Source organism: Mizuhopecten yessoensis, unplaced genomic scaffold (genome assembly GCF_002113885.1).
Source record: "Mizuhopecten yessoensis strain PY_sf001 unplaced genomic scaffold, ASM211388v2 scaffold9985, whole genome shotgun sequence".
NCBI classification, from domain to species: domain Eukaryota; kingdom Metazoa; phylum Mollusca; class Bivalvia; order Pectinida; family Pectinidae; genus Mizuhopecten; species Mizuhopecten yessoensis.
The window spans coordinates 551,201-575,298 of NW_018408321.1; the positions used below are offsets into that span (position 1 = coordinate 551,201).

At 35.5% G+C, this 24,098-nt stretch overlaps 1 protein-coding gene across 6 annotated transcripts in view; it reads right to left on the minus strand.

Annotated features, from left to right (window-relative positions):
• Positions 1 to 24,098, minus strand: part of LOC110459164 — a 66,892-nt gene that overhangs the window by 42,444 nt on the left and 350 nt on the right. The window contains exons 2-19 of one of the 6 annotated variants that reach the window (XM_021511283.1): positions 23,160 to 23,416; positions 22,036 to 22,955; positions 21,367 to 21,563; positions 20,968 to 21,074; positions 20,538 to 20,634; positions 19,999 to 20,065; positions 19,474 to 19,608; positions 18,397 to 18,441; positions 17,147 to 17,251; positions 14,763 to 14,852; positions 11,504 to 11,680; positions 10,914 to 11,070; positions 10,148 to 10,256; positions 9,627 to 9,785; positions 5,432 to 5,560; positions 5,114 to 5,182; positions 4,616 to 4,704; positions 3,524 to 3,664 (exon numbers count right to left, since the gene is read on the minus strand). In XM_021511283.1, the coding sequence (XP_021366958.1) occupies positions 3,524 to 3,664; positions 4,616 to 4,704; positions 5,114 to 5,182; positions 5,432 to 5,560; positions 9,627 to 9,785; positions 10,148 to 10,256; positions 10,914 to 11,070; positions 11,504 to 11,680; positions 14,763 to 14,852; positions 17,147 to 17,251; positions 18,397 to 18,441; positions 19,474 to 19,608; positions 19,999 to 20,065; positions 20,538 to 20,634; positions 20,968 to 21,074; positions 21,367 to 21,563; positions 22,036 to 22,955; positions 23,160 to 23,401 (3,035 nt within the window). In that variant the 5' untranslated portion in view covers positions 23,402 to 23,416. Of the gene's footprint in view, positions 1 to 3,523; positions 3,665 to 4,615; positions 4,705 to 5,113; positions 5,183 to 5,431; positions 5,561 to 9,626; positions 9,786 to 10,147; positions 10,257 to 10,913; positions 11,071 to 11,503; positions 11,681 to 14,762; positions 14,856 to 17,146; positions 17,252 to 18,132; positions 18,175 to 18,396; positions 18,442 to 19,473; positions 19,609 to 19,998; positions 20,066 to 20,537; positions 20,635 to 20,967; positions 21,075 to 21,366; positions 21,564 to 22,035; positions 22,956 to 23,159; positions 23,417 to 24,098 lie in introns of all 6 variants that reach the window. The other 5 variants (XM_021511281.1, XM_021511285.1, XM_021511284.1 and 2 more) reach the window with 5 other exon arrangements.

Here is a 24,098-nt window from a genome sequence, read left to right on the forward strand (position 1 = left end):
CACAGGTGTACAACTTCATATTTTGGTGATTATATCTGCAGAATTTCACAGAAATTTGATGAAAACAGTTGGAGGATATATCAAACAACATTTGGCTTATAATTTTTCAAAAGGGGTATAACTCCCATAAAATAGCCAAATGGAAAAATATTCAAAGCACAAGTGAACAACTTCAGAGTTCGGTGAACACATCCATGGAGTTTTATAAAATTTGTTTAAAAACTTTCGAGTTGTCTGGAAAAGATTCCATCTACAGTCAAACAGACAGACAACGTGATTCCTGTGTTTATCGCTGCGACAATACATTCTGATAAGTCTCACAAAAATGAAAACATTATTTGCTTGAAAGATAAGATATGGTGCACAGAGCTCAAACATTACCAAAAATACAAGAAGTAACATTTTACTCTCCCAACGATCATATATACCGCAAAGGGTCTGATCAAACAAAGAGGGATGAAAGAGATAAAATCCCCCTTCCTACTCGGTGTCTGGGAGGGATCGTGCCAACCCATTCCCACAAAAAAGGGCGGATCCTACACAGCTCAACACACAGCCATTAACACTAAGATCCCACTTAATTGAATGTTCCTAATACAAAGCCACATCATCGTTACAGCAATGGTTTACGAGGGGAAAGCTATTTGTCCATCTGATTACCATCTAGATTTGAAATGTAGACTTTACACTTAAGTTCATTAAAAAGACCACATGATTCCCTCCCAGCTCAAGGGGTCTGCGATGTATTCTCTTACATCATATTATTCAATAGGAAATTGGCACATAATTCAGACGTTTTGGAGAATTTATTCATTTACAATGGCGCACACATCTGATTCATCTGCTGTGGTATGCCATATAGCTCACTTCTAGGCTTATCACTCAACTTCATCTATCATTTGTGATTCGGATGCTGACATTGCGGCATCAAAGCCTCCGGGAGCCCCAGCAGACGGCCCTGTCCTGTGGTGCTCCAGTTTACTCAACACTACACAGATGAAATACACTAGCATACGCCAGATTCACACTAGAGCTTGTATACTTCTAACTAAAACATCTTAGAGAGTCAGACTCAATGTACACCTATTTTTGTTTGGCAACTTTAGTTTTGCTTGCTGCAGGTGTGTTGAGGATTAAAGTGTACTCAGATAAACTTTGGGTGTAAGACAGGGCTGGATGACTGAAGAATGACATGTTACATAACTAACATAGTTATGGCCGCTCTGGATTCATGGTACACTTCCATCAGTTTCAGCATTTCATAGCAAACACGACACAACAGCAAACACGACACATTTCTCAACAGATTTGGACTTTAGATTACTATCACCACATGATCATACCTAGATTTAGAAAATATTTATCAAATTAGAAGTTCCCAGTTATTTTTAGAAGAAGGTTTGTCTGGTTTACTGAAAGAATTATATTAAATTTGCCTTACCGCAGGGTTAAATATACAGAACATGCTTCCCTCTGGCAGGAACCCACCGTCCCCACACATCCCAGAGGTAGTAACACTAAATTACACCATCTTCTAAAACCTATTTATCATATTCTGTATGACAGACATACAATTAATCCTTATCAAAATATTTTGAGGGTAAATCTGATTTGGGAGCTTCTGTGGGACATACAGGACAAAGTTCATCATCTGGAAATATTGAGATAATTGCTTGTGCACGGCAGAATTTAGCCTTTAAATCCGGCATTTGAACTTTGCGTTTTTACAATTATAGTTTGAACTGTCTCCATATCCTACCATTACAGGATCTCAAACTGCTGAAATGGGGCTCTATGACCTAATAATGGTAGAGGATTTTAAAATGCGCAACAGTATTTAGACTAATGTGTCAACAATGTAATGCACTTCACACTATTTTACGGAGAAATGCTATCGGTGGTGAGATGGGAAGGTCTACATACACGTACAGTCCTAACTGCTCATATATATAAATTCACACCATGACAGAACTTAAATTTAACACTATAATTGAATTTTTCAAAAAGATTTTTAACCTTTCTCCTGCAACATACTTGTTTATATAAGTCTGCAATAGCTCACATACATAATCAAATAGGATAATAATGAAAGCATTTTTAAAAGTAAAGTTATTTAAGTGTTTCTGAAGTTAAAGTCTCATGCAATGCTATTGTTGATCTTGAAGACCTCAAATACATTTTATTAATATTACCCATACATATTATTTCTTAAATTTTTATGATTTAAACCAACTGTTTTAAAAAAGGTCTATACAGCCCTATCACAAACGTGGAAAATTGATAACAATAATACATTTGATGGTTTATGTTGGGTTTTTTTCACAATATATAGATATTTACATACATACAAATTATTGGCACCTAAAGCATGGGGAACAGTGTCTATTTTATAGGGCAAGAAAGACAACTCTATCTGTGTTTCATCATGAAGTACAAGTTCCTGAATTTTCACTTACTGTTGACGTGAGGTAAACTGGTCTACCTTTTTTATTTACAATTTATTTTGATTGAATTTTCTGGATATTAAAAAGTAAAAACTATTACATTTTTTGGTATCCCAAGAATTTTTTACACAAATAATTCAAGTTCATAACTAGCAAAGATATCTGATTTTAATGTTACAGTTACTTGTCTATAATTGCTAAGAATAGACTTTGGAATGATTTCATTTTCATACTATTTGTAAAAATTTAAGTAGGAAATGAAAAAAGCCCACTTATGCCTTGTGCAGTTGCAGGTTTAAATTTAAGACCAAGACTTCAAATGACTGACACAGATGTTCAAAGATAGATAACTCTATTTGAAATCACAGTTTCAGACTAACTTTTTCAGATGAAACACTTCATCTATATGCCCCACATTCCCCAACCCACCCCCTGGAAAAAATAATGTACCATCATGGACTAGCAAGATTTAAAGAGTCTAAAGGAAAACTATGAGTCTTAAAACGGCAATGATTGTGAAAATATATCGGATCAGTATGGCAGACACACATGTATGGCTATATATATTGATGGTTATAAGCCAGTAAATCGGGAACAGAATGCTGGACACACAGCTATATCTAACGGACAGACAAGCCTTTATTTTAATTGTTACTATCAACAAATATAAACAAATATGTATAAATACACATAGAGACTTTGACAAATGATATACTTCAAAATCACATTTTGATATTGGGTTGTCAGCTATACCACGGCCATGGAGTTTCTATGTGTGGATACAAGACAAGGATACTTCACAAGAAAAAGAGGTAGAAGAAAGTATGGAAATGTTTCATATTAGAAATTAAGTTACCTTAAAGATAATTAGAAATGCAAAAAAAAAAAAGTTTTAGATCAATGTTACAATTTCCTTGAAAATATTTCAAAGTTTTGGTCCAGAATCAAGCATTTCTACTCCCACTTGTTTACAGGAAGGCGATGATATATTTAACCAATATTTCACAAATGAAAGCAGAGTCCGTGATTTATAGAGATGATGCTCAGTGAATTCTTTTAAAAAATGTGGCTCTACTTACATGTCACTGGATCCGGAGACAACATTTTGTCCGTCAAATGCAACACAGTTGATAAGTCCTTTGTGTCCCCGTAAGACCTTGTACTCTTGGTAAACAGGGCGGTACCACACCCTCACAGACAGGTCATGGGAGCCCGACACACTGGACACCAAACGAGAAACAAAACATACTTTATAGTCATCTTAGCTCTTGTAATGTTTTAACACCTAATATTGTTTATGTTTATATTTCTCACAGTTAATATACATCACAATATTACATTACAAGGTATAGCCTGATTGTATCAGAATGTATAATTTTATTAAGGCATACAACATATCATGTTAAAAACATATCGAGACTCAAAAAAAGCATAAACAAATTTCATCAACAAAACCTCAACTATTTTTGAAAACATTTTCCTCAATTTTTCCCCAGATGGTTCTGTTACATCACACTGCCCACAATAAACACTACACTAGCACTGCCCACAATCAACATTAAACTAGCACTGCCCACAATAAACACTACATTAGCAATGCCCACAATCAACATTACACTAGCACTGCCCACAATGAACATTAAACTAGCACTGCCCACAATAAACACTACACTAGCACTGCCCACACTAAACACTACACTAGCACTGCCAACAATCAACATTACACTAGCACTGCCCACAATCAACATTAAACTAGCACTGCCCACAATAAACACTACACTAGCACTGCCCACAATCAACATTACACTAGCACTGCCCACAATAAACATTACACTAGCACTGCCCGCAATCAACATTACACTAGCACTGCCCACAATCAACATTACACCAGCACTGCCCACAATCAACATTACTCTAGCACTGCCCACAATCAACATTACACTAGCACTGCCCGCAATCAACATTACACTAGCACTGCCCACAATAAACATTACACTAACACTGCCCACACTAAACACTACACTAACACTGCCCACACTAAACATTACACTAGCACTGCCCAATATCAACACTACACTAACACTGCCCACAATCAACACTATACTAACACTGCCCACAACACTTATTACACTAACATTGCGCACACAAACAATCTTTCTATGTATACTTACATGTATTCATGGTTCATGGTAACACAGGAGACACAACCAGTGTGCTGTGCCATTATTGCTCTCTTTTCAAAGGAGCGCAGGTCCCATACCTAGGTACATATCATAGGGAGTGTAATCAAAACATTGTATTACTATGACAATATCACTGTAGTTTAAACAAGATTTTTAAACTGATAGATTTAAATTATATGTTTATATTTTTTAACAAACATGCCTTGTCAATATACACTTTGTATATATTGATAATGCATTAATATCAATACATGCAAAATAAGAAAAACTGATATGAATATTTTAATATATATATATGAGCTTTTTAATAAAATGTTGGTGCTGTGACCAGGAACCACTTAAATATCTATAGTCTACACCTACAAACACATTGAACATCTGAAGATTAAACCTACAAACACAATAAATGCATGCAAACAAAGTGAATGTCAGATAAATTCAAAGAACCTGTCTGAGGATATGATGGTTAAAACCAGATGTACTTACAATTAGTGTGGTGTCCCAGGACCCTGTGACCAGTGTGTTCTCCTCAAAGTGTAGACACCTGATGCCTCCCTGTATATAATAACACAGCATCAATACAAACTGCCCTTACAGAATCCCCATCTACCCAACCAAACTGTCCCTTTACAGAAAATATGTAAAACAGCTTAGAGCTTGATGTGACTGATGACCTTGACATTCAGGCCTAATGTCAACATAAAACATAAATATTACAAACATCAACCAGAATGAAAAAATTTTTTTAAAAAAAATTAGAATCCTTACAGTTGACGAGATTAAAACTGAATACCAAACACTGACCTTATGGCCATAGAGCTTATGGATACTACGGCCACTTCGGATGTCCCACACTCGGACTGTCCGGTCAAGTCCGGCTGATATCAATCGTCTTTTGTCAAACTGGACACACAACACACCATTCATGTGACCCTATGGGCAATAAAGACAAAAGATATATGTGTGTTCTTCAATATGACATCCACATAACATGTTCACCTGTTATAAGGCCAAAGTAATGAATTCTTTGTTTACAACATGAGGGGGAAAAAAGCAGAAGAAGTAAAAATGATACATTTTTGTTTAGAAATTTGAAATCATTACTGTCAACAGGAGACACTGGCTCATAATATTTGAAAAAACAAGAAACAACAAAAAGCTGTTTATAGTTTAAGGTCAGAAATATATTTTTTGTTGCTTTTAATGCTGTAGAAGAATGGTGGAAAACGGTTTAAACCCTAGACACAAAACAAAGAATTCTGTTACTTTGGCCTAATGACAGGTTTTACCAGTTAATTCCCTAATGTTTACATGTAGAAGTTACAGATTTCGGATGTCATGTGTAAACCAGTGAGAATAAAGCATGCATTAAGTTCCATTATATTTAAAACTATCCAGACAAAAACCTGTTACATATGAAAGCAATATGAAAGTCATGCATATTATTAAATGTTCATGCAATATATGAATAATATTTGAGTAAACGATTTCATGAAATTATATGGGAGCATGCATAATTATAATGTTATTGAAAAAACACTTCATGTCAAAGTAACAACGTACTGGCATGCATATTGAGATTACAAGAATTACTGGACTTCCCAACCCTTTCGGATTTATTGTGCCCATCATTGTATTATCGTCATTCACAATTCTAAGATCAAGCCATTTCCGTCATAACCAAGATACTCTCCATTCTTAAATCAAGATTATTTTGGTTAAAAGTGATTTCTGAATTTTAAAAGCAATAAGTTAAAGAACTCATTCCCTAACAACCCATAGGTCAACCAGCTGAGGTTTTTTAACCCAAGACCAGTCTACACTATTTCCTGGAGTTAAAAGGTTAATCTCTACAACAACCGGTGACACAGCCCCCTGAGGTTGAAGAATCTCTATAACAATCGGTGACACAGCCCCCTGAGGTTGAATAATCTCTATAACAACCGGTGACACAGCCCCTTGAGGTTGAAGAATCTCTACAACAACCAGTGACACAGTCCCCTGAGGTTGAATAATCTCTATAACAACCGGTGACACAGCCCCTTGAGGTTGAAGAATCTCTACAACAACCAGTGACACAGTCCCCTGAGGTTGAAGAATCTCTATAACAACCGGCGACACAGCCCCCTGAGGTTGAAGAATCTCTATAACAACTGGTGACACAGCCCCTTGAGGTTGAAGAGTCTCTATAACAACCGGTGACACAGCCCCCTGAGGGTGAAGAATCTCTATAACAACCGGTGACACAGCCCCCTGAGGTTGAAGAATATCTATAACAACCAGTGACACAGCCCCCTGAGGTTGAAGAATATCTATAACAACCAGTGACACAGCCCCCTGAGGTTGAAGAATATCTATAACAACCAGTGACACAGCCCCCTGAGGTTGAAGAATCTCTATAACAACCGGTGACACAGCCCCCTGAGGTTGAAGAAGAGCTTCTACAACTGTCTTCATCTCTGTCCCTTGTAGTTGAAGAGTTTATCTGGGAAAGTCCAAACCTCTATGCCTTTGAGCTGAAGCATTTGTTCCAACTAAACACCACATTATCTGTGATCTAGAGTTGAAGTATTTATCTCTATGATATGTCCCTTTGTCAATTAAGCCAGACCCTTATGATAGTCCCTGTTACCACCTCAACACTTTTCAGTTTCTTCCTGAAGTTTCAAGCATATCTTCATTTCACAATCCACATCTCTGCTCCTGTGATTGAAGCATTTACCTCTTAGCACATTTTGATACCTGATTTTTACTCTTTTCTGTCCCGATCCCTCATATTAATTTTTTTACCAGTTTTTGGTCACCTTTTTCTTATCTAAATGGGTAGGATGCTCTTATCCTAAGGTCTGCCATGTAAAACTGATCCAACCCAACTACCAAATATTGGCAGATGTGATCTGTAGGAGAATATGACAATGTACTACATATCTCCATGTTTTAGTTCTATTCTATAAGCTTACAACCAGCACTGTTTTCAGGAATGAATTATTACTTAATCCACACAAAGTTATGATGAAAATATGCATAATGCAATTTTAAACAGCATTTTTTTCTGTTTTGGTTTAATTGTGCAGTTCACTATGTTAGCATAACATTGCATATTAATTATAGTCATAACAACTCACCAATCACAAGTAAATAACATAACATCATTCATCAAACTACAACTGCAAAGTAAGTCAGCATTAACACCAGGTTTACATAGGGTTATTATACCGCTGTAAATGAATGGTATCCATTAGGTCTACACAGTGATGAGTGAGTGTGAGAAGGATTAACAGTTTAGTATGATTTTATAGTCCTAATAATACAGTATATCACTAACTGTATTCTTAATCTAACAGGGCATCACTTTGTAACAAGTTCATGTTTGGTGAAACCGAAAAATTCTTGTTAGTACAAGTTGGTAAAACCATTAAAAGTTTTAACAGTATAAGTTTGGTAAAACCATTAAAAGTTTTAACAGTATAAGTTTGGTAAAACCATCAAAACTTTTAACAGTAGATGTTTGGTAAAACCATTATACTTTTAACAGTAGATATTACGTAAAACCATTCAAGTTTTAACAGTATAAGTTTGGTAAAACCATTAAAAAATTTAACAGTAGATGTTTGGTAAAACCATTAAACTTTTAACAGTACTGGTAAATATTACGTAAAACCATTAAAGTTTTAACAGTGGATGCTTGGTAAAACCATTGAATATTTGACAAGAACCATTTAAACTTCAACAAGTAACCTTTGATGAAACCATTAAAGTAAGGATTAGATGAAAAGTGATACATGGTGTGGTGTTCAATTTCAACATTGTTTAACACTTTAGAATCCATTTCTTTTATTTTGAAAATATCTTATTTGATTGAAATCTATTTCATTAATTTATTTCATATTCAAATCAAACATTGATCCCAAAATGATGCCCAACAATAAAATACAAATACAGATATAAACCGTTATGGCTGCCATACCAAACCCCCTACCCTAGTAAATGGTAGAAAAATGTTACCTAGTATACAAGCAGCCTGCGAGTGGGAAATAAAACAATTATTTACACAGTCGTCATAATATATATATAACCACATCCTCTAACACACTAAACAAGTACTGTCACACAGTCGATATAGCAATCCACACACTATCTGTGGCCCGGCCCTATTATGGGTTCCTGGAAATCTCAAACTTGACAAACATGTAAACTGGGAAATGTTAATTCAGCCTGACTAAACAACCTGGGATGATAAGAAATTCCACGTCTCTTTTCAATCATTACCGGAATTATTTTCTAAAATGAAAACAATAAATGATTTAGTATAAAAGTAATGGTATAGAAACTAATGGTGACCAGAACTAATAATGCTTTCCTTATTGTAATAGGAAAATGAAAATACCTACCACAGCATGTATTGATAAAATCGTAGGCATAACTGAACACAAATTTCCTCATTGCCATCCAAGCGAAAGATTTTTTCTGCATGTATATGAATGTAAGATATGCAAATTCATTCATACTGCTACCAGGGAAATATTTCAAAGCAGGAAACATCACAGAGACAGTCTGGAATACTACCTTGCAAAGGCTAGGTCAAATTGACATCATTTCAAAAGAAGCGCCTGCGACTTTTTTCAGCTTTAGCTATACCAAATTGAAATACAGTATCATCGGTAAGGGTGTGTTTGCAAAAATATTTGCAATGTTATTTCAGAAAACTGATAAAAGAAGGACGGTACATTTGTAAGATGAGGATGCAAAAGTAGAAAAAAGGTCTAACAGCCAGAAATACAGGTGAAATGACAAGGACAAAATTATTCTGATAAAAACTAACAATCATGACTGATCAGAAATATGATTGTTCTAAGTTATACGAAAAATTACAGGAGGAAATAAATGAAATTAATGATCTGGTTCAAGAGGCATTTTCACACGATATAGTAAAATATTAAATGAATTGCTTCGATTCCTCATTTGTACACGATACAACAGCAAAGGTTTTTTGTCTCACCTGCAGTTTTCTGACCCTCCGCACACTCTTGACCACACCGATGTAACGACCGGTCATGCATGAGGATTTAGTCATGGTAGACTTCATTGACTTCATGGAACCCCGATCATCTAGACTAGGTTTCTGCCACTCCAACTGCATGCTAGGAAAAGTCTTCCCCTAAAGAAAGAAACAACTCAGCATTTTAACTTCACCTTTCCAAGCATAATCTCCTTCAAATACCCAATTCTGAGAACTTTCTGGTACAAATAAATAGTTCTGAAGTAATATCCACACCTTCATTCTCGCTGTACAGAGGTGGTTAAATTCTTCTTCTCAAAGATACGACTGGACTACCAGGTATATCCTAGAAACCACCTCATTTAAATCTTTCAGAATTTCTATGAACACCAAACATACACCAGCACATATGAAATGTAAACAATGATATGATTACTGTTTACACTGTAAGTACATCAAAATATATTCGAGAAACATTACCCCTAACAAAAGTTTCGTGCGAACTTGATTATTTCCCTTACGAGGAGGTCACTAGCCTGTCGTAATTCTGTTCTAATGTCATACGCTTTCTCCTGGACCTCAAACCTCTTCTTCACGGGTGATTTCTTTGTCACTTTTGCCGTCAAAAACCTGAAATAAATAATCAGTACAACTAGTGCATGATATGGTACAAGAAAGGTTGTTAATAAAAAGATTCACATAAAATACCAAGAATGGTATTACCTGTTTTGTATGATGTCAACTACCAAAACAATTCTGTACACATATGTATAAAAACACTTCATTAATTATTAACATAAAGGTAAGGCTAGTTATTTGAAATGCCTCAGCAGTGAGGTGCGTCCTTTACATATTTTATGTACGTTATTGTCAAAATTTGATTAACCATTTTTCATCTTTACTAAAAGATAGAAGTTGTACCCGTTTAATTTTTAATGTAAACCTACAATCAATTAGACAACTTGATTTATATCTTAGAGGAAAGGTCATTGTGTACAAGCATGGAAAGAAACAAAGCCATTGTAATGCTGAAAAGCAGCCTAGGGTGGTATGATTGGAGCTGTCAGTTTATCACATATTCATCAGAATTCAAAATGTTATTATTTAGCAAAACTTTAAAAAAAAAAAATGGTAATATAAGAATAAAAAATATATTGTTACTTAATATTGTAGTTCCAATTTTTTTTTTAAATGATTTAAAATTTCAACATGGCATTGTTTAGCTGAGAAGAGATAACAGATTTATGTTTGAAGGACACTAATATATCTACAGGGTGTGTTACTTACTTGACTCCAGTTTCTGAACGTGTGATCTGGAACTGCATATCCTCCGATCTCACCCTGTCCTTCCTGGGCAGTGAGTCTCCATCCTCATCCACTGGACCCCCCAGGCTGTAGGCCTGCTGTTTCCGCCTCCAGTCATACGGCAACTTGTTCCTTCGGACTATTGTGACAGGGGTAAGTACAAAATGTTACTAAATATATAGAGGATATTTAATAGTTTCCCATTGAATACCATAGATACCACAGATATTTCATGAGTATAGCAAAAAAACAGGGAAACGTTTGTGTATTCTGCCATACAACTGAAATGTATATGCTTTTCTACAGGAAAAGCATTAAATTTTCTATTTTCCCGGGTAATACACTTCTTAAAAGTAAAAAAACAAATACAAGCGTATACTGTATCAACAAAGTGCGGGAACTTGTAACGTAATATAGTGACATCACGCTGGACGACAAGGCGTTATGTCATTTCACAGTTCTACTGTTTGCTGCTATTATCTTTCCAAATTTTCCAAATCCAATTATTTCAATTGTGTATTTATAAAAACACCATTAGGTGCAGTAGATTGGAAGTATACAACGTTACTCACTGACGGGCTGATCCTCTGTGGACTGGAATACGTAGTCCCTGTACTGAGATAGGTCCTCGGAGGCCACACTACTACACAGGTCGCTGGTCTCGCGCTCGACCTTCTTCCACTGTACCACCCGGTCCTGATCGTCGAGTTTGATAGTGGACATGGTGCCACACTTGATCTCTAGTTCCTCTGTCAACACAATCATACGGGGGTTACTTCTTGTTAAAACTGTACATACCATTAAATCCAGAAGTTAAGTAAGAAGTGGACATGTGAGAAATAGTAGAATGTGTCTCTATACAGAAAGTCTTTACAACAGGTCAACCAAACATATGTGTGACTGTGATCAATGTTAACATACAAAACATTACAGTGAAACTGTTTACACATGAAATTGCAGTATGATTGGTGATTCATGACTGAAAAGTTTAAAACTACTTTTAGTTTCAAAATTAAGTAATAATACCTCATTAAGACTACATGAATCTAACACCGAGGTGATATGGATATAATATCTTGTCATCAATGATGACTTATTGATCACTCATAAACAGATCAACTACAGCTGCCCTGTACTTATACAACAATATTTTTCTGAAAAGTAATGAAGCAATCCAATCAGAAACCAGACCTTGGAGGGAAAACCTCATTTATAGGAAAGTGTGGTGATCTTGAAAAAAGCAGTGAGGAGACCCTGGTGGAAATAGATTTGGCAAGGAGACTGTCTATGGGACAGTGTTGCGTTGACAAAGGTCATAGAATCAATGACTCTGTGCTAAATACTCCAGGTTTAAGGTACATGTAAATGCTAATAGACATATAGTGGTAACATTCAATGGTCCATGCATTGGTAATTAAAGGTCAAAGGTGAATAACTATTGGCATGCATTTTTCATATAATGGTCCAATCTGAGGTGAATTGGTAAAGGTTAAAGGGTCAGAGGTCGGAGTGACAGAGCATTGGTCTATATAGGAAGGATTTTTGAGGACATCTATTCTTCTATATATTGTGATCGTTATCTAATGGCATTGTGCATAGAATTGACGTATAATCTGGATGTATTTTCCCTTAAATAACCTGAATATATTCATGAAACTTTATGAAGATCACATTATTTTGTAAAGTGGCAATGAGGGCAGTGGAGGTTAAATGGGTGAAAAAATCAGCATCGTTCTACATTTGTAGGTATAATGGTGAAAGTTTAGCTAGTGACAAATTTAAGGATCCCCATACCACTGCCAAAAACTGTAACAAAGTGTTAGAAACTGTTTGTTCCTGCATGCCTTTATCTTTGATAAATCATTTCTGAAAAGAAAACCATACCTTGCAGGACTTAAATGAGAAGTAATAAAGATGAAAAAAAATAAAAAAAATCATCAACAGTGTTCAGAGTGGGAAAAATTCAGCGTGGCTAAACAGGGTTCTAACACCGAGTCACTTTAGGCTGTTATACTATCGCTCTAACCAGTTGAGTTACCTGGTCAACTAATACTGGACTTTAGGCTGTTATACTATCGTTCTATCCAGTTGAGTTACCTGGTCAATACTGGACTTTAGGCTGTTATACTATCGCTCTAACCAGTTGAGTTACCTGGTCAACCAATACTGGACTTTAGGCTGTTATACTATCGATCTAACCAGTTGAGTTACCTGGTCAATGAATACTGGACTTTAGGCTGTTATACTATCGCTCTAACCAGTTGAGTAACCTGGTCAACGGAAGTGTTCTGGCTGTATTGTGCTTCAGTTACCAGGTATGACCAAATGGAAGCTAAAGGGAGGTAACTGTATTACAAAAACAATAGCGCAGTGGGCCCGGGATCCTTAATAGTAAAAAATGTACAATCAACTCCTGTTCTTTTCAGATTTCAAAACTTTACAATCTGGATTTGCAAAAACATCCAACATATTTGATACAATGGTTGAGAACCTGTTGATAAATACACAAAATATTGATGATAGAATACCGTGGGTATATCAGTTACAAAACTTTTTTCTGGAATGTTTAATATTAAATTTTAATATTTAACGATTAATTCATGCTAGTTTTTATTATTAAATTCAACTTAAACATTTCACATTTAATTACATTTTTATTGTTAATTTCAATGTTTAACAATCAATTTGATATTTCTATAATATTAAATTCAATTTTTAATGTTTATAATGATTAATTCCACATGTCATGGAATCCCTCATAGGCTGCTATGATGACTGCATTTCTAGTTTTCAAACTAGTCATAAAAGTCACAATCAAATACATAAAAACACCATTAAAGATGATTTATATACAGATCTATACATTTTATTACGTTTATCTGTCGGATCATTGAACACTGAAATTGATATACCTACAGGTACATACATGTATATCTACAAATGGATATACAACCTTTGTTACTGTATAGACAAATTATTTGGTCTACATTCCATTAAGTGGGTTATATTTAAATACCTAAATGATCATCCATGAGGTCTATGTAAAATAAACTGATAGACGAAATAAGTAATCGACAAAATTTAGCTCCGACTCGGATTACGAAGCAATTCTATAAACGTACCACACAGATTATAGATAGAGATCTCTAGGATTAAATTCTACGGCTACCATCATCACTGAGCAAAACAAATCTGACATACTTAAGTACATGTTTACACAACCTCAATGGACATAGCCACTTCTATATAAGGTGTTCTCTGGAGCATACAGGTACATGGATCTATTCCTTTTGACTGTAATTTGGACAATTTTCTTCCTACTTGCCAGATAGGTTTTTAAGAGACAGAACTGACTCAAGTTCAATCCTTTTCCCATCAACTTCAATTTGTTAAAACTTAATTATGATATTATGTCTTATGTTGGACAATCTTAATAAAAGTTATGAGTTATGGTATTAGTGTTATTTTTATTACCTGTACAGGTATTAAAACATTGCTGTGTAATCTTAGCTGACACAGGCTTCCTTTTCCACTACAGAAAACAGGATTATTGTACAATCTAAATCCTCTATAAAACTAAAATAATCTTTAATTTTTTAACCATGTTCATCAATAATAGCACATCTTTTGCAACCAAATTACCATAGCAACAACCAAACTGGAATACAATAATATTGATAGTGATACTCCTGAATTTCTTCATTGTTTCTACTTGTACGTTTAAACGAACCTGTTCACCAGGGGAAAAAAGCAGAGAAAAGCATGCGGTTCAGTGTGGGATATAATATACTTTTAAGCATGCAGATTTTGTAAGCCATGCACACTATATACCTATCCCTGGTCCCGGGGCCCCCTCAGTGGGGGGCGGTGTTGGTGATTGGGAGATGGAGACTGGGATACTCCCAAATTCACTGGGCGTCTCTGCTACAAACAGGGGACAAGATCAACACAATTTTCTCAGCATCAGTGTAGTAATGATATAATGGTAGCAATACTAATTTACATTTGTCCTAACAGACTGTATTACAAAGCATGACACTATATGCAATAGATGACATGATTTTTTTATAACTAAGTGTATTAATTAATCTAAATACATGCAATTATGATTTATATACTATTAAATTTACATTTGCGCTGTGTAACATGTGGTTTACTTATGACTTATGATTAACCTTGTTCAATGAGAGTCTTGTCCCTTCGCTTCGGATAACATGGAGAATGCCCCTTCGTCAAACGCTCAAATGACTACGGTTAATTATTGGTGAAATTTGATTTAAATAGGGTTGTTCCGCCAACGTCGTTTAAAGGACGACGCTTATACAAAACACAGTAAATAAACAATAATTTCAGAACACATAAATAAAATCAAACAATTGATATATAGTAAAAATGTAAATATATATATGGATTGAATGGTGTTTACCGTTCAATCCCTATGTAAATCCCTGTAACTGTAGTATTTATGAAGATCATTACTGGAATACACTGGGAACCGCTATCAATGATCATATAAAAAAAGTTAATAAATACAATGATTGGTAGACATTATCAATTCAATCCACTTCTAAGTAAAACCAAAGTATCGATGCAAATATTTGTATGTCTGTATACTACTGCAGTGCATAAATATGAGCTGTTTTTTCGAAATTAATAAGATAGAAATTAAGAAGCATTAGTTTAAAATGAAATTTCTTGGGGAAGTCTGAAATTCTAATTCAACCTGTGTGGGTCTTAACATCCTCAAACAAACAATGACACATAATCCCATAGAGTTACTCTTTATTTAAATATCTTACATACAGGGAAACATGATACATGCTAATACTAACACTTTCAAACATACAAGGAGGCAAGACACATGATAGTACTATCAGACATACAGGGAGATGAGACACATGACAGTACTATCAGACATACAGGGAGATGAGACATATGATAGTACTATCAGACATACAGATAGACTAGAGACATGATACTACTATCAGAAATACAGGGAGACACAAACACATGATAGTACTATCAGACATACAGGGAGACAAACACATGATAGTACTATCAGATATACAGGGAGACTAGAGACATGATACTACTATCAGACATACAGGGAGACACAAACACATGATAGTACTATCAGACATACAGAGAGACTAGAGACATGATACTACTATCAGACATACAGGGAGACAAGACACATGATAATACTATCAGATATACAGGGAGATGAGACACATGATAGTACTATCAGATATGCAGGGAGATGAGACACATGATAGCGCTATCAGATATACAGGGAGACAAACACATGATAGTACTATCAGACATACATGGAGACAAACACATGATAGTACTATCAGACATACAGGGAGACAAAAACATGATAATACTATCATACATACAGGGAGACAAACACATGATAGTACTATCAGACATACAGGGAGACAAACACATGATAATACTATCAGACATACAGGGAGACAAACACATGGTTATATGAGTTAGGCTATTTGTGTAGCAGTTGTGTTGAGGTGATACAGATAAGCAGATATTTATAGTTACTCTTAAAACATGTACTTTTGAAATGTTTTACCCTCTTTCTAGGGCTAGCTCTTCAAATATTAAATGTAAGAAGATATAACAATTGCAGCTGATGTCAGGTATAACACAACAAGTTAAGTCTAAGAGTTAATGTCTTCTACCTCAACTGCTGTCCAGATTTTGAGTAATTATTTAGAACCTTATATTATACCAGGTTGTACAAAATCATTTGAATATCATACTTTAGTTTTAAATTATAAAAAAAAAACAGTACTTCGGATTCTGATATAATCTCCAGAAACAAAATTGTGGATGGACGGACACTGTGATTACTATAGGTCATCTGCATCTCTGATGCTGGACGGACACTGTGATTACTATAGGTCATCTGCATCTCTGATGCAGGGTCCTTATAATAACTATTTAGCAAAGTTAATGCTATTGCAGGTATACATCTAATGAAAACTTTGTCATATTCTTCTAATATTTACGTTACAGACTGCCTGAAATCAAATGTCGATGAAAGCAGGAATAAAAATGGAAACGCAAACAATGCTATCTAATAGACTGTGCACGGGGTATTTCAATCTGAAGCAGTGCTGCTGATAATTGAGGCTGTCTACAAGGTGATGTGGTTTACACTGAAGCAGACAGAGGTCACTAAGGGAGACGTGTACCTGTATGAACATGAAACATTGTGTTGTAGGCCTGAAGTAAGGCCACACTCTGTGATAGCTCCATTACCGGGGACAGATCTAGTCTACTGTCTGTAGTTGTCTCCGCTGAAAAGTGTCATCCAAAATCATTCTAATCTAAAGAAAAGGTTCTAAATCCAAACTACTTCACCGCTAACATTATAAAGTGTGTCTAAATTTCATGTCATATTTGGTTTTACATATCACTGAAATAAAGTCTTAGGTTATTTTCCTTTTTGTTATATCCTCTACCAAACAAAAAATTATGAAGTACACAACACGCTACAGCTGGAACTGTAACAACGTTATTAGTCGAAGTTTTAAAGTTTCACAGGCCCCTGAAAACACATCTAACACACACAAAATCTCCTTCACCAAGACATACATGTTTTATAATATTTAATGAATAAGCAGACATTTTTATTCTAAGCTATTTAAAGACAAAAAGAGGTGTCCTTTTCCAAATCCTTTCTGACAGTAAACAGGTGGCAAGATCCCAAAATATCCATACAAAAAAGATAAGCAGATTTATACAGACAAATTAGAGAAATCACATGATCCCAGTCCATCCATACAAGCAGAGTATATAATATATAAAGATATGTCGCATGATTCCAGTCTGTCCATAGAAGCACAGATAAAAAGTAAGTATCATTACCCAAGAAAGTCACACTAAACGTATACAATGAATTACCTACATATAACAGGCAGGACAGTCTTTCTTGCTAATCTGAGCAACAAAATACAGTTTATCAAAACTTTTGTATATTTTTAATTTCAGAAATATCCAGATAATGGTATACTTTACTTAAACATTAAAAAATATCAAACAACAACAAAAAGTAGTGTATAGAAAAACCCACGCTTTAGTAAACAAAACTTATCAAGTAAAATCAATACAGACTCCAAAAAACAGACTCCAAAAACAATCTCAAACATCAATGTTAATCCAGTTGTGGGTTACTCACTTATCAGAGTCGGTTGTCGAGACATGATGTGTCTTTTTCTCTCTAATACAGACATGAAATACCCATTAAGAGGAACGTTAAAAATCAGAAATACACAATTGCTTTATAAATTTGATGTTCGTCCAATATTTTCATTAACAACCTTCAAAATCAGATTTCTACAATCAAAACCTGAAAAATGAAGAGAAATACAGGATAAATTCCAATCACATGAGTGTGTGATTAGGTGTGGATACACAAGTATTACATGTATAGGGTCCTTACCTTCTTCTCTCCGTCGCCGTCTCTCAGCTTCATATTCAGCGTCAGCTACAACAGTAGAAAACATGTAACCATGTCAACACATCATATCACCAATCTGAAAGGGTCTGAACTTACAACTGAGATTAATTTAGTACATGTTTGGGCAATGTTAAGAAAGTATACAGAACTGCCCCTATTTCATTCCTTGGTCTTACATTTACACACATATAAGGATATATAGGAAACATGACTGATTTGTTTTTGTAGGATTTATTTCTATTGTATGTATGAGCTATGACCTCTCTCATTTGAAGTTGAACTGCTTGTACATGTAATTGTCCAGTTGAAACAGTCCAGATGGAACTGAAATATTTTCTTATATTAAAACCACTTGGATATACTGCCCCCTACCTTGTTGGTGTCTTGTGTGTGATATACAGCACTGCTCCTTACCTTGCTCATATCATACATGTGATAAACAGTACTGCCCCCTACCTTGTTCATGTCATATATGTGACACGCAGTTCTATCTTTTACCTCGTTCATGTGCTATGTGTGATATACAGTGTTACCCCCTACTTCGTTCATGTTTTATGTGTGATATACAGTGTTGCCCCCTACTTCGTTCATGTTTTATGTATGATATACAGTGTTACCCCCTACTTTGTTCATGTTTTATGTATGATATACAGTGTTACCCCCTACTTTGTTCATGTTTTATGTGTGATATACAGTGTTACCCCCTACTTCGTTCATGTTTTATGTGTGATATACAGTGTTACCCCCTACCTCGTTCATGTTTTATGTGTGATATACAGTGTTGCCCCCTACTTCGTTCATGTTTTATGTGTGATATACAATGTTGCCCCCTTCCTGGTTTGTGTCTAATGTGTGATATACAGTGCTGTCCACTTCCTGGTTTGTGTCTAATGTGTGATTTACAGTGCTGTCCACTTCCTGGTTTGTGTCTAATGTGTGATATACAGTGCTCCCCTACCTTGTTCCTGTTTTTCATGTGACACAGTGATTATGAATCTTGACAGTGCTGCCCCCTACCTCGTTCATGTGTTATGTGTGATATACAGTGCTGCCCCCTACCTCGTTCCTTGGCCATGCGGGTGACACTAGTGATGCGTCGTAGTTCTATATAGGCAAGTCGCCAGTCAATACCCATCTTGTTGATGTTGGCCTTCACAACAATATCCTCCATGTTCTCAATGCCTTCCTCCACCCCTAGATCAAACATAACCACAGATCAATCCATTACATAATTTACCTATTTAAACTAACTGTACTTAATCATGTATTTTTTAATCCATACGTAATCTAACCTAGCTATTGTATATGTGAGTGATATAGAATTTGTTTCTCGGAGTACTACTGCTACTTTATAACAGTAACATTATCTGTGTTTAAGATAATGCACTTTCTTTACTGTCTACAAACATATTTCTAGTCAACTCTGTTTAAATCTATTAAATGGATCTGATTCCTGAAGTAATAAGCCAACGAGTGCCTACCAGGTACTTGGCCATGTTTTACACACATTTATAAAACTTTTTCTTTTACTTCTGGACTCTTTCAATATTTCCCTTGCTCACAACACTTAACCTCAGTAGTTACCTAGTTCATGACACTTCACCATCCACAGGGAATCCGTAGCACACAGGTATCGCCATCTTCTGCACACCTACAGATAAACAATCTCAGAAAATACTAAGAATGTCACAAAGTTATAAATATCATCCTTCACTTACCAGGTTTTTATCTAATAACATATTATGCAGATCAATCTGTCAGCTATCTCTTAATGGATTATTATTCAAATAAAAATTGTCAATATGGTAATCATATAACTGAGTTATTAAATGTAAATACTACCAACCTGATCAGAATACATTGACTAACCTACAGTTGCAATTAGAGACTGGAAATATATTACTAGTGTGCCACGTTACTTTATAAAACACCATTAAACATTTGGACAAACCTACAGGTACATACAGAGACTGCCCATTGTGTGACTTTATAAAACACCATTAACTCATTCACCCCTGTAGACACATTTGAACTCTTCTAATTCAAAGGTTGGAATAGTTCATTATGAAATTTCAAGTGTGAATGAGTTAAATAGCATGGTTATGGGACAGCTGATTACTTACTTGTGCAGCTAGACAGATATCCTTTGGTTTGAGATGAGAGAAAGTAAACAGTAATAACTTGTCAGACAGGCGGTTAATGTCCCGGGCATCTCGTAACCTAGAATTACAATGTACAAAATTAGTAGAGGACTGGACAATAAAACAGGAACACAAGATAATGTACAGTTGACAGGTATGTAACGGTCAGATATCTTTGTACATATCAAGCTAATAGCAGCATTTTTAAGAACAAATGGTTGATACATGTATGTTACCATGGCTGGACAATAAGTTCACTTGTCAATCTTATAAATCTTCAAAGTGAATATATTATACTACCTCAAAACCAAGCGTAACCAATTATCTTACACATGGTAAGTTAACCTAGGTGTCCAATAACATGAAGTGACCTAAAATTAATATGTCAAAATCTGATACTGATGTGTCTTACTTCTGTTTGATGTAGCTCATCAGGAAGTTCAGGGCATCTGGACTAGATATTTTGAGGATAACATTGAGAAGGTTTATTTTCTCATAGTCTTCCCATTCTCCCAGCCACTGTAGTAAAAACACAAATATATATATTCACTCAGTGAGCCAACACAGTCCATTTTACATATGTTCAAAATGAACTGATAATTATTTACCAATCTTTTTCTTTTATAAATAGAAAGTAAGTATAATTCATTATTATTTCAGTATATGTTAAGACTCCTAGACTATTGTATAGTCACTTGATTACCTAGGGAACATATTCGTTACCAATGTCTTTTACTTACACACATTGTAATACATGTACCTGGTATGTGTAAAAACTCTTGCAGTTCTCTATCAGGGAACTCTCACCTACCGTATATATTTCTGTAAGTTGTTGTTTGTAGTTGGAGAGAAGGTCACTCTTTGAAGGTCTGCGGTACTGCATGCCCTCGTGTGGTTGTACAGGCCACCATTTATACCCCTTGTACATACTCTGTAGTGGGACAGGAAGGGAACCAAGTACTGCTGACTTTGGGTCCGCACTAAACCGCACCCCTCTCTGCATCTCACCTAAAAACATTATCACCTTGCAGTTTTAGAATATAGGACTTACACACCATAGACAATAGGTCTATGAGATTTAGATTTCTTATCGATCTACTGAAATTTTGATAGACCATACCTTGACCAGGAACATTTACTTAAATATTTAATGTTCAATAACATAATATAAAGAAATTTCACAGAGGACCTTTTCTCTCACTACTATGTATACTTATCACTGAATCACATACCTGCCGGTATATCACAGGAAATAACAGAATTCTTGGTCTATGAAGTAAAAGATTCCTGTAGACCCACAGTGTTTTTGACTTTGATTGTTTATGGGTCTACTGTTAAGTTTGAACACTGACCTTGGTACAGGGTTATTTTATCAACAAAATAATTTTCACATTATCAGAGAATGTATTTTTACTTAAAGCATATCAACTGATTCAGTAAAAAAGAATGGTATCTAATCACTATAGACAGTTTTACATACCTGACCTCTCCACACCCTCAACACTGAAGAAGTCTGGAGTGCTGACAGTGGTCCTGCCAAACATCTGATGTCTTACAAAACTGACACTCCTTTTAGAAATCTGAGATATATCAGAAAATCTTGTATGTTCCCTCCATAAAAAATCACTGCGAGAGATTGGTGCCAAAGTCACACTTTTCCCCTTGGAAACTTGTGGCAAGCCCCCATTCTTCATTCTCTTCACCTTTACTTTGGACTTTTTATCTATTTGAGATTTAACCTTTGCAGGCTGAGGAAAAGACTTTGAAACATCAGACAGATTTAGGTTTGGCATTGATTGTGCCTTTCTTCCTTTCGGAAAAGAAAACCCCCCTTGAAAAGGAATCATTGTTTTACTCTTAGCTTTTTGGCGATTTATTTTAATCATCTTTTCTTCGGCTACACGTTGTTTTCTCAAATCTCCCATGACACTGTCTAAAATAGCAGTAGAAAGCTTGTCTGCATAGTCGGCAACATCTGGTAAAACAGGTGGTGGCTTTAGAGGATTGTTAAAGACAGCATGTTCATGAACCACCTCAAGGCGGGCGTATCGGCCCCACTGCCTCTTAGGTGCAGTGTCAGATTCAACAGAGGGAGACAAAGATGGCGTGTAGTTAGTGATGCCATCGTTAGAGCTGGCTGATTCTGTGTCATTGTACAGCTTGAGTGGACTCAGTGTCTGATACTCAGGCGTCCCCAGCTCACTTAAGTCCTCAGAGTAAAAGTCGGATGCATCGGACAGAGTGTCATTGAGCGTCTCCCTTGAATTGTCTTTTCCTTGTCTCGACTTAAGCTTCCTAAATGAGGTTGATGGATATCTTAATAAATGTGCTGTGGTGAAGTCTCTGTGCTTGACAGGTTCTAGAGAGGTTGCTAGCATGTCTAACTGCCGAACTGTGCATCTGAAAATAATCAGTTTAATAATTACAGAATTCCTTGGTTGACTGTTCTGTGATAAATGTGAAAAAATATATGAGAACATGTTTCTTGTAATTTTAAGTTCTGCAAATCAAACAGCACAACATAAACAAATGTATTTACAATATAAAAAAAAAATACCTTTCAAACAACGAAAGTAACAAGAGTCCTGATTTTAATTAAATTACCTGTCTGCTATTCCACAAAGGAGAACACACTGCTGCCACGGCCGCCATGCCTGAAACCAGTCAGTCACCTTCCTGTAGATCTGTTGGTTGTTGATCAAACAGAAATTCTGCATCCCCACCCTGGGACCTTGAGCCAGTGGTGGCAGGTGAACCACACCCTCAAAATTGCCATATCTCAGACCTGTCACTGGCTTCAGGGAGTAATCCCTTGTTCGGACGATTGGCACAATTGAGGCTGGCATTGTTTTATTCCATAGCTGACACAGACAAAAAACAATGAATATAAATAAGTAAATTTCACTAAATCTGTCAATTATCTGAAACTCATATTTTAGAAAGATCTTGTACTGTTAAACATTATTGCACTGATTATAAACCTAATCTGCAGTATGTACAAGTCACATATCTATGTGACACTGAAGTCAAATGTTGAATATGAGTGTCAAACTTATGAAATGAGAAGATAGTATCTATATTGTAATTAAGATCAATAAGACTAATTGGCAGTATATTCTGTGACCTGGCTTAAACATAAAATTGGAATTTGGGTAAACCATATTAACGAGAATAACGGCACTAAGAAAACCAGCTCAATTGTGTTTTCTGACTGTTGACAAGACATTTATTATAAAATTTAAATGACCAATGTTTTATCAGTTAGATATAAGCACAAATGAAACATGTGTACATTCATATGTATCTAAATGTTTTGTGGCTTTTATTTTGTGGGTCATTAGTCCTTACTGACACTCTGTGGTATGGTTTATTGTAATCTTGACAGTATCGACCCTACATCTACGATGTGATAATGTCACAACAACAATGATGTTAATAACTCAATTTGAGGAACATTAGAAATCTTTGCATTGTAACATAGGCCCTCTGATTTCAGTCACTGGTGAGATGAAAGGTGCATGCAAACGACATCAATTTTAAATG